Here is an 11,000-nt window from a genome sequence, read left to right as displayed (position 1 = left end):
CACACCAAAAGCAGCAGTCGGTGGGTCGGCCGGGATAGCCATCATCTGGATGGTGGAAGCTGTTGCTGAGACTGTCAAGGTGGATAGGCCACTTGGTGTCTCCCCATTGTAGTGGGTCACCATGGTGCGTGGTCAGAGATCAGGACAGGAGCCTCCTGCAGGGCAGGCCACATGGAGAGCAGCAATCAATGTTATTGAAACAGTACGCTCCCGTCCTTTGTTCTTTTAGTCCTTTATATTACGTTTTATTGTAGTCAGCTTTTCATTTTAAGATTACATAAAAAAATGCAGCTATTTTAAGCTTATGGAAATATGATTAAACTGGACACAGCCTAGTTGGTAAAGTTCTGAAATGAGATCTAGGCAGAGGTCATTAGTGATTCTGTGTGTCTAAGCCCTCCTCTTCTTTTGAAGGGGGTGGGGAGGGCTCATATTGTACCCATCATTCAGTAGGGCCTAGGCCTAGCTCCAAAGACTGAGGAACAAAGTCCCATCAGAGAGAAAAAAAACAACAATGAATAAGAGTTCAAAATATGAAATGAACAAACGGCAAGAGCAGAGTAACAAACATAAAGCCAACCACACCTTATATTTAGCCTATTTACTGATTTCCTCACTATCTTCCTTGACCTCTTCCTCATCCCCAAATTCCCACTTCAAGGACACCCAAAAGCGCTCTCTTCCCAAACAAATGGGAATACCGTGTAATATTATTATTATAATATTATTGTGTGTGTGTGTGTGAGACATAGGCCTAGCAGAAGGTTTATTCTTAAGTTAGGTACGTAGATATGTCAAAGTCCTATGAGGTTCAAAAGGCAGCAGAGATGTCACCTGATATCACCAAATAAGGGGATATTTCAGCGCCTTCACATGGACAGCATCCATTAAATATACATAAGAGCAGGGCACACGTGTTCATGCAGTGTCATGCAGGGAAACAAATGTAAAAGCTGTAAAATGTAAAATGCCTCTCTGCACTCTAAGGCGGGATGAGATGTGAGATGCTCCCAGACAGACTTGCTCTCGCTCTCCTGCTCCGCTCCTCTTTCTCATTGGGGAGGTCTTTCAAACCCGGGCAGTCCCCAATAGATGGCACGAGGAATGAATATCTTTTCCTGTGAAGAACTCAAATTCAAAATGACGATGCCGGGCAACATCTCCCTCTCCTGCTGCCTCTTCCTGTCTCTTTTGATATATCATATTGGTCTATGTTGTTGATATTGATGAAGCGGCCATTTTATTTTTATAAACCATATTGTACTATGTTGTTGATACTGATGAAGTGGCCATATTCTTTGTTGTTCTCTTTATTGCCTAAGGTGACCAGGGTTCGTTCCCAGTTTCTACCCTTCCCCTAACCTGTGTTTGTAATCCTGAGGGTCTCTCCTTCCCCCAACCCCTTCCCTAACCTGGGTTAGTAAGGAGATCACCCCAACCCCCCAACCCTTACCTTGGATAGCCTGTGGCATTCAATAGTATAATGAATTTGATGTTTAAATAATTGCCAGTGTATCGGTTTTGTGTGTGTGTGTGTGTGTGTGCGAGTAAGTGTATATGGAGACTTTGTGTGGGGTGCAGGTGCGGGCTAAAGAAGCATTTTTGTGTGTATGATTTTCTGATATTCGGTTTGTAACCTGTTTCTATTCTCTCCCACATAGTAGGACCTTTACCTGCAAATGCTGATGGCTGTGACATTGTTCCTCATCACAATAACCTATAATTACATAAAACACACACACACCTACATATATATATCATAAAAGGCTACCTAGTCAAGCCAGAAAGTCTGCACACTCTTTCACACCTTCACATTCTCCACGTTATATTACATTAGACTTATACATTTTTTTTGTCTGTACACAGCCATTTTCAGCTCTTTCCACAGATGTTCAATTGGATCCAGGTCTAGGCTCAGGCTGGGCCACTCAAGGACACGCACAGACTTTCTCCCAAGCCACTCCTTTGTTCTCTTGGCTGTGTGCTTTGGGTCATTGTCATGTTTGAGAGTCCTATAGGTGCCTTTTGGCAAACTCCAAGCAGGCTGTGATGTACCTTTTACTAAGGAGGGGCTTTTGTCTGGCCACTCTACCATAAGGGCCTGATGGTGGAGTGCTGCCTGGATGGTTGATCTTCTGAAAGGTTCTCCCATCTCCACAAGGATATGCTGGAGCTCTGTCAGAGTGACCCTCGGGTTCCTGCTCACCTCCCTGGCCAGGGCCCGTCTTCCCCGATTGCTCAGTTTGGCCGGGCGGCCAGGTCTAGGAAAACTCTTGGTGGTTCTAAATTTCTTCCATTTATGAATGATGGTGGCCACTTTGGGACCTGTAAAGCTGCAGAGATTTTTCCGTACCCTTCTCCAGAGCTATAATTGACACAATCCTGTTTCTGAGGTCTGTAAATTCCTTTGAACCCATGGCTTTGAGTTTGCTTTGACATACATTGTCAACTATAGGCAGGTGTTGGCAATTTAATTAATCACAGGTGGACTCCAATTAAGTTGTAGAAACATCTCAAGCAGTATCAGTGGAGACAAAATGCACCTCAGCTCACTTTTGGGTGTCGTATCAAAAGGTGTGCACACTTGTCTACATATGATATTTTATATTTTGTTTTTAATAAATTAGCACAAATGTCTAAAAACCTGTTTTCACTTTGTCATTAGGGGCTATTTTCTGTAGAATTTGGAGACAAAAAATTAACTCAATCTATTGTAGAATATGTCTGTATAACTTAATAAAACGTGGAGAAGGTGAAAGGGGTGTGCAGACTTAGCTGGACTGTAGCTCTTTCCACTCACTTTGTCTCATGTTTCCCCTCCTACTAGAGACTATCTCTACTGAGGGGTGCTGGCGCAGTCTTTCCACTCGATCTACCCGATTTTCCAACCCTCTGCTTACAGCTGCCCATTCCCACCAAACTATTATGCACAAATTCTACTCTGCTTATTAAACATGACTGCAAAACTGAATACCAGCCTATTTACCTGTAATTGAAACAAATGCCATCATTGACATAGTTTTCGGCTTCATTTCTTTGCTTATCCTCATAATAGTAACCTTAAAAGGACATCTCTGTTCTACAACCAGTATTTTGAATGTTTTGATCCATTATTAATTCTGTATATGCCATGTATATACTGTATCCCATGTTTCATGTAATCAGATGTGCATGATGTAGTCTACATATGCCGCATGTGTGCTAATATGTTTAACCTCTGAATACCTGTATTAATCTGCTTCCTCCTGATCCTCTTCTCCTTATATTATTATTAGTTTTATTATTCGTTGTAGTATATTGTAGTAGTGGTAGAAGTATTAATTGATTGTTTTCATTTGTTATTAGTGAATGTTTTGTGAGTCGCCTTGGACAAAGGCCTCTGCTAAATACTGTAACTATATCACTATAAAGAAAGTGATATAGTTATTAAAAAAAAAAAATCTAAAAACGCCTCTATGGAAAATCCCATTAATTTTGCCCACCGTTAGGAACGCTACCATCGGGAGGAACTCAATTACTTTCCCTTCACATATAAAGATCTACTGAATCGCTTCATTCCAAAGCAGAGTCCGTAAAATTTGCGCAATCCCGCCCAACCTTAGATGAGTCACACTTCACATCATGAGGGCGTTGCTTAGTTTTTAGATGACGTACAATTGGACCTATGAGAGCTCACGATGGCTATATGACGAAACTGATTGATTGGATAGTGCTGCAATCAGAGATCTGCTGCGTGCCTTACGTTTAACTATATAGCACGTTTCCGCTGCACTACCATTCTTTGTGATAATGTCGGCAGAAGATAGGTGAGTGCTGCTTCTACCGGCTTTTTGCGTTTCTCGCCTCAGTTTCTGTTATGGTCGTTATCGTAATTATTCGACATCTCCGTAAAGATGGTGCATTTTGTTGCAGTAGAATTGGCTTTAAAATAGTATTTTTATTTTTTCTTCCGATATGTTAAGTTGCCTAGCCAGCAACGTTAGCTAACGGTAGTCTTATTTCAGTGCAACGTTAGGCCTCGCCTCGATTGGTTTGTTAACTTGCTGGGAATTGTTACTTCGTTGAACAGATTATGCCATCCATTCTACGAAATGCTTGCTTTACACAGCAATTATGTATTATGTGTAATATCGAGGAGAGGATGGTTTATTTGCAAATGGATAGGGTAGAAAGAGACGTGTGACGCACGGTGGTTTGCCCAACCTCGTGAGCTCTTCGTGCCATGCTAACTAGTTAGCATGGCTGCCGTCATATGACAGTTTTGCCCCTCTGTGCGTTGGCAAACGATTCGTGTATATTTAAAATTTGTTGTTCTATGAAATTGCTGCTTTGTCAAACCTTCTGTCTCGTTGTGGAATGTTATCAAAAGTCGTTAAGGTAACGTTAGATGTCGATCTGCGAATCTTATTAGCAAGCCTAGCTAACATTAGCTAGCTAGCAGAACGGGGAGCACATGGTTGCCAGACCCGGCGAGACAATGGGCCCTCATTTGCCCAGTGGTTATTGGGGTAGCTAGCAATCGCAATCTAGCAGCTTAGAGTATACATTTTAGTTTAAGTAGTCGGGGGATGTGTGAAGACGTTTATATCACTGACATGTTGGCTATCTAAATTCACACGGCTGTGTATTTACTGGAATTCTAAACGTCCCCTAAATTTAACGTTTTTTCTGGCTGAGGTTAGGCCTGGTGTTGCGTTGTGCGACCACACCGGCTTACTAGAACTTGTTCCATTTGAGACATTTGTTAATATGCATTTTATAGGTCACTGGTATTCATATTTACGACTTGCTCATAAATAAATGGCTAACGACAATGCTATCCAGTTGATTATCTAACGATAGAATGCTTTAGCTGCCATGACTGTCGGAATCAAAAATGGCGGCCCGCCTTGCGGGCGCTCGCTCTTTTTAGCAGAAAAATGCCCGCCCCTATTCGACGTGTCGTAGTCAAAATGTGGCCCTCCATCTTGCATCCCTCGGTTTATTCACATTGTCGCTAGTTTCCTATGTAAATCGTCGTTAAGTATTGATATATCTGTTTGATTAGCATTTTATATTGTAACCACTAGGGACCTCATTGGTAATATAAATGGCAGTGCAAAGAAAGGCCTTAGTACCATGTATAATGTGTTAATTTCTTTCGTTTCAGATCTAGAGACAATGGACCTGAAGGCATGGAGCCAGATGGTGTCATTGAGGTAATTTTAAGATTGTAAATGGTTACTTATGATGGTTGCAACATGTACTCTATTCCTATATTGGTCTTCATTTAAAGATATTGGGACTTGCTCAAGTGAAGGTGAGTGTAACTGAACTGTCTTGTTCCTTTTACAGAGCAACTGGAAGGAAGTGGTGGACAGCTTTGATGACATGAACTTGCACGAGACTCTTCTCAGGGGAATCTATGCCTATGGTTTTGAGAAACCCTCTGCCATTCAGCAGAGGGCCATCCTCCCTTGCATCAAGGGTGAGTTTCTTTGATTTTATTCTGAGTTGTCCATCTTACCCATACAAACTTTGTGTAACTGAGTATGTAAAGTCAGTAGTTTATTTGAAAAGCCCTCCCCCTCCATCTGGGCAAGGCAGTGTCTGTTTGTGTCACATGTCCTATATCTGTTGGGGGAATAGTGAACGATGCCCATGTTCATCCCAGTCCTCTCTATATAGTGAGTTGAAGACTGGTTCATGCTATGGACACAGATGTATGATAACTTTAACAGTGCAGACCAAACCTAGAAATGGTTGTTTCAATTTTCAATATTTCTGTCATTGCAGGATATGATGTCATTGCACAAGCCCAGTCAGGCACAGGCAAGACGGCCACCTTTGCCATTTCCATCCTGCAGCAGATCGACATCGAGCTGAAGGCTACCCAGGCCATGGTGCTGGCTCCCACCCGTGAGCTGGCACAGCAGGTGGGGACTGCTTTGCCCTTGAGTTCGAGAGTCTGGGGTGCTCTTCTGGCCTCTTCCACGAGGACTGGATGGTAAAAGCGATATGGTGCAAAGCTTGATTGATTGTGTGTACACCATGTTGCCTTTGCATGTTCAGACCGATGGAGTTTGTTGGTGGTTGAAGTGCACCTCAACGTGTGTAGTTCCATACCCCTATCAACTGGGCAGGGCGGTGTCTTGAGTGGCACTGATTCCTATATCTGTTAGGGGGAGAGTGAAATCCTTGTTCATCCCAGTCATCTCTGTGCAGTGAGCTTATGATTGGTTCATGCTATGGAAACAATATAGACCTGCAATTTGAATGGGCTTTCTGAGTTGGCCCATCAATTTAATTCTGGCCATGGACATACTCAAAAGCTCTAGTTTAATGTTTTGAAAGATTCAATCTGGAATACTTGATGTATAAACTATTGAATTTCCTTAACACTCTTTGTGTGTGTTCCAGATTCAAAAGGTGATCCTGGCTCTTGGAGACTACATGGGGGCCTCCTGCCATGCCTGTATTGGAGGCACTAACGTGCGCAATGATGTTCAGAAGCTTCAGGCAGACGTTCCTCACATTGTTGTAGGAACTCCTGGTCGTGTATTCGACATGCTCAACCGCAGATACCTCTGTAAGTAGCCTCTACTGTCCTCAAAATGTGGTGGCCTTTATCTCGTCTTTATATCTGTGCGGTGTCATTGTTTTTTTTAATGCGGTTCTTTTTCGGTCTTATTTGGTGTGTATATACACTAGAATATGGCTAGTAGCCAGGTGCGGTCTGTTTAATGATGATAACATGCGTGTCAACTGAACTTAGTGTTCTCTGCAGCGTTCTGTCTCCAGTCGGCGTTTTGCTTACTGGTGCACATGGCGCTGCAGTACTCTAAGCGCATGATCAGAGATGTATAAGGCTGAAAACGGCACCCCCTCCTGGCTACAGCCAATAAGAACATGTTTAGCCATAACCTGTCAATTTAGATTGTGTGTGTTGTCCTCTCTCTGGGTGCTGCTTTAACATAGCTTTGTGCCCTTTAATGACTTCCAACTATTTTGGATGTGTAATGACTGACATCAGAACTATGGTTCGATGCCTTCATTCATAATTTTGCTCGTCTATTTCCAGCGGCCAAGTACATCAAGCAGTTTGCTCTGGATGAAGCCGATGAGATGTTGAGTCGAGGGTTCAAGGACCAGATCTATGAGATCTTCCAGAAGCTGCCCTCTGACACCCAGGTAAGCTGCTGAACTCGTAACATGCTTACTCCACATGGTTCAGTCACAAGAGTTGGTAACACATACATGTTAAAGTCCTCTTAAGGTGTGAGAACACCAGCCTCCTTAAGTGTGTTACTGTTAGTCATGGTTAGTATATTGTAACTCCTTCACTGGCATCGTTTGAGATCCTAAACATTTTCTTTGATTTTATTCTGAGTTGTCCATCTTACCCATACACACTTTGTGTAACTGAGTACGTAAAGTCAGTAGTTTATTTGAAAAGCCCTCCCCCTCCATCTGGGCAAGGCAGTGTCTGTTTGTGTCACATGTCCTATATCTGTTGGGGGAATAGTGAACGATGCCCATGTTCATCCCAGTCCTCTCTATATAGTGAGTTGAAGACTGGTTCATGCTATGGACACAGATGTATGATTTTAAGTGCAGAAAACATAGCCTCATTAAGTGTATTATTGTTAGTCACGGTTAGTATATTGTAACTCCTTCACTGGCATCGGTTAAGATCCTGGACATTTGTTAATGATTTTGATGAGCCCTGTTTAGATAATTGAGGAACACTTGACTTTCAGTGTTCAGGCTGTAATCAAACCCATGCCTCTCCCTCCCTCTTCCAGGTGATCCTGCTGTCTGCCACCATGCCCCAGGAGGTGCTGGAGGTCACCAGCAAGTTCATGCGTGAGCCAGTCCGTATTCTAGTCAAGAAAGAAGAGCTGACTTTGGAGGGTATCAGGCAGTTCTACATCAATGTGGAGAAGGAGGTGAGTTCCATTGGTGGTGAACAGATGGCTAATATGTGGTTATTTTCGGTCTTATTTGGTGTATTTACACTAGAATATGGCTAGTAGCCAGGTGCGGTCTGTTTAATGATGATAACATGCGTGTCAACTGAATTAAGTGTTCTCTGCAGCGTTCTGTCTCCAGTCAGCGTTTTGCTTACTGGTCTGCATGGCGCTGCAGTACTCTTAAGCGCATGATCAGATTTGTCTAAAACTGAAAACAGCACCCCCTCCTGGCTACAGCCAATAGGAACATGTTTAGACATAACCTGCTCATTTGGTAAAATGGTAATAGCTTGTTAAAAGTGGCATTTTTAAATGTATCAGCCATCCTTTTTTTGTGTTGATCAGTATGTATCTTTGTCTTCAGGAATGGAAGCTTGACACCCTCTGCGATCTGTACGAGACCCTGACTATTACTCAGGCCGTCATCTTTGTGAACACACGCCGAAAGGTGGACTGGCTTACTGAGAAGATGCATGGAAGGGACTTCACCGTCTCTGCTTTGGTGAGTTGAATAAAGCTATTTTGGAAGTGCATGTCGACTAGAATGATGTATTGTGCATTGAAGAGTCACCAACCCCTATCTACTGGGCAAGGCCATGTCTGTTAGTGACTGAGTCCTATATCAGTTAGGGGCAGAGGAAGTGAGCCATGTTCATCCCAGGCACCTCTGTGTAGTGAGCAGTAGTCTGGTTCATGCTATGGGCACAAGATCTATCTTGCACTAATTTAACCAGTTTTGGTTGTCTTCATTGGGTTTAATTGTTGACGTTTGTCATTTTCAGCATGGTGACATGGAGCAAAAGGAGAGGGATATAATCATGAAGGAGTTCCGTTCTGGTTCCAGTCGAGTTCTCATCACTACTGACCTGCTGGTAAGTGACACCACCTGCATACTAACTCACACTTTCATGCTAAATACATTTGCCATGCCTAGTTGAAAGTGGTGTTTTAAATACCAAGTGTGGCCAAGATCCCTCTCCCTCCAGCGTGTGAAGTGCTGTCATGGGAACGATGTTCTTTGGCAGAGAATCCCATCTGCTCTCCACAGTGACTGGGCTGTAACGTCCCCAATCACAACTTAATAGCAGCTGACATTATCAACAGGCATAAATAGAATCTAACCCTGATTGTGTAGATTCATTTCAGTAGGTGCAGGTTCCATTGTGGCCTAGGTTGGTGTAAAGCTAATGAAGCATTGTTCTGTTCTACCCATCATAGGCCAGAGGTATCGATGTGCAGCAGGTCTCTCTGGTCATCAATTATGACCTTCCCACCAACAGGGAGAACTACATCCACAGGTGCGTCCAACCGGCTTATCCCTTTAAAGATTGTTAGTGGGCTGTGATTTTTTTTATTATTTATTTGTTTGTTTTTGGTCCTATTTACTTAACGCATTAATTTCCTCTTGTCCATTTTAGGATTGGCCGAGGTGGTCGTTTCGGCAGGAAGGGTGTAGCCATCAACATGGTGACTGAGGATGACAAGCGTGCTTTGCGAGACATTGAGACCTTCTACAACACCACTGTGGAGGAGATGCCCATGAATGTGGCCGACTTGATCTAGACCCAGCCCCAAACCCCCTCGCTTTCCTTTACTGTTTTCCCCCCAGATGATCCCCATGTTTGAAGTTTTGCCCACCATCCCCCCCCACCCCCCTCATATATATTTTTTGTTTTTGCTCATGAATGGCTGGACACATCTCCCATTTTCTATGGGGGCGGGTTCAACTTGTAGCATACTCTCTCATCTCCACAGTATTTCAGAAGATTTAAATGATCTCGGACTGAAATGACTCACTTGCCACTCAAACATATCCCCACCTGTCCTCCAACATGATGGTGTTCAAATGCTGACGTGCTGTCTTTTAATTCCATGTGGATCTGACTACTTGTAACATTCATATTTTAAAGGTGTTTGTATTTTAATGATATTTGGAAGGGTGGTCCTCTGTGCACTCATTACATGTAGATTTTGAGGTGGGTGATGCTGTACTAACTATTGAGGAATAAATTCCCGAAGGTAGTTAAAAGATGAGTGTTTGAGGTGATTGTTTCTCAGTCAGAGTAGTTAAACGGACTGCTTATTTTGTGTCAAGATGCTGAGATATCCTTGACCAAAGTAACAGTCCGGTATTCCACATAGCAGATTAAAGTTAAGTATGTCATATTTGCCTCTCTTGATGGAGGATGGGGTGAGCACTTTCAATAAATGTATTGAACAAGTAATCATGAGAAATCTTGTGGGCAAATTTTCTACTGTCCATATATTGTTTACTTTGTGTTGTATAGCCCCTACCACCCGTACCCATAGTTGCAGGTTGCTGATGGCATTACAGTGAAGCCAGTGGGATTGATTTTGTCATGGCCTACAGATTCTGAGCGCATGACTGGTCTGTATTGAGTTGCTTATGTACTAGGGAGTGTCACTTCTGTAACCTACCTCACCAAAATATGTTGGAGGGGTTTTTGATGTAAGGACCAAAATTAAAATGACAGTATATTAGAGATTATAACATTACATTTTTCTTTCATGGTTTGAAAATTCTTGTCTCTTAACGGTGGGTCTCTGGGGGCACTAAAGGATATGGGGTTTACATGGTCACTATTTTTTAAATGAATTTATTAAAATGTGATGACTTGTTAACCTTTTTGAGACAGAAGCCATGTGTTAAAAGTTTTTCTACATTGGGTTCTGTATAGTATTTATTTTAATGGTCTTCAATAAAAGGTATTCTTTTTAACCACGTAAATCTTAGCTTTTGCTGTTTTCAATTGCTAGATTTTGGTCATTACTCAATTTAGCCACAAGGTGGCGACAGAAGCTGAAACTTCCTTGTTTCTAATTGCTTTCATACAACTGCCCCTCAGCCCAACCCACCTGTGTGATAAGTTTGTTTTTACATGGTGAGGGAGTTTCTCGATCACTAGTGAGCAAGCGCGTTGGAGGCTCAGGTGAGGTTTTCGTTTATAAAACCGGTTTCACTACGGAAGGTGTGGCTGGATACAAATAACCACTGACGTTGGTGGAGTTGTCCAGCAGTGCCATTAC

General features: G+C 42.7%; 1 protein-coding gene and 3 non-coding genes across 4 annotated transcripts; all 4 read left to right on the top strand.

The window, feature by feature from the left end:
* Positions 1 to 3,744: 3,744 nt before the first annotated feature.
* Positions 3,745 to 10,701, top strand: eif4a1a (eukaryotic translation initiation factor 4A1A). Its single transcript, XM_012822172.3, has 11 exons — positions 3,745 to 3,806; positions 5,150 to 5,198; positions 5,335 to 5,467; positions 5,776 to 5,915; positions 6,400 to 6,568; positions 7,061 to 7,170; positions 7,785 to 7,928; positions 8,317 to 8,454; positions 8,735 to 8,824; positions 9,171 to 9,250; positions 9,371 to 10,701. Exons 1-11 carry the CDS (start codon positions 3,790 to 3,792, stop codon positions 9,513 to 9,515), a joined length of 1,215 nt encoding a protein of 404 aa, XP_012677626.1. The 5' UTR covers positions 3,745 to 3,789; the 3' UTR covers positions 9,516 to 10,701.
* Positions 6,718 to 6,856, top strand: LOC116224793. The gene has a single exon (XR_004165741.1). It is a non-coding gene; the product is annotated as a small nucleolar RNA SNORD10 (small nucleolar RNA).
* On the top strand, positions 8,029 to 8,168 carry LOC116224792. Its single transcript, XR_004165740.1, has one exon. It is a non-coding gene; the product is annotated as a small nucleolar RNA SNORD10 (small nucleolar RNA).
* On the top strand, positions 8,525 to 8,662 carry LOC116224788. The gene has a single exon (XR_004165736.1). It is a non-coding gene; the product is annotated as a small nucleolar RNA SNORA48 (small nucleolar RNA).
* Positions 10,702 to 11,000: the final 299 nt, after the last annotated feature.

Source organism: Clupea harengus, chromosome 18 (genome assembly GCF_900700415.2).
Source record: "Clupea harengus chromosome 18, Ch_v2.0.2, whole genome shotgun sequence".
NCBI classification, from domain to species: Eukaryota; Metazoa; Chordata; class Actinopteri; order Clupeiformes; family Clupeidae; genus Clupea; species Clupea harengus.
This window is presented reverse-complemented; position numbering and strand designations above follow the sequence as displayed.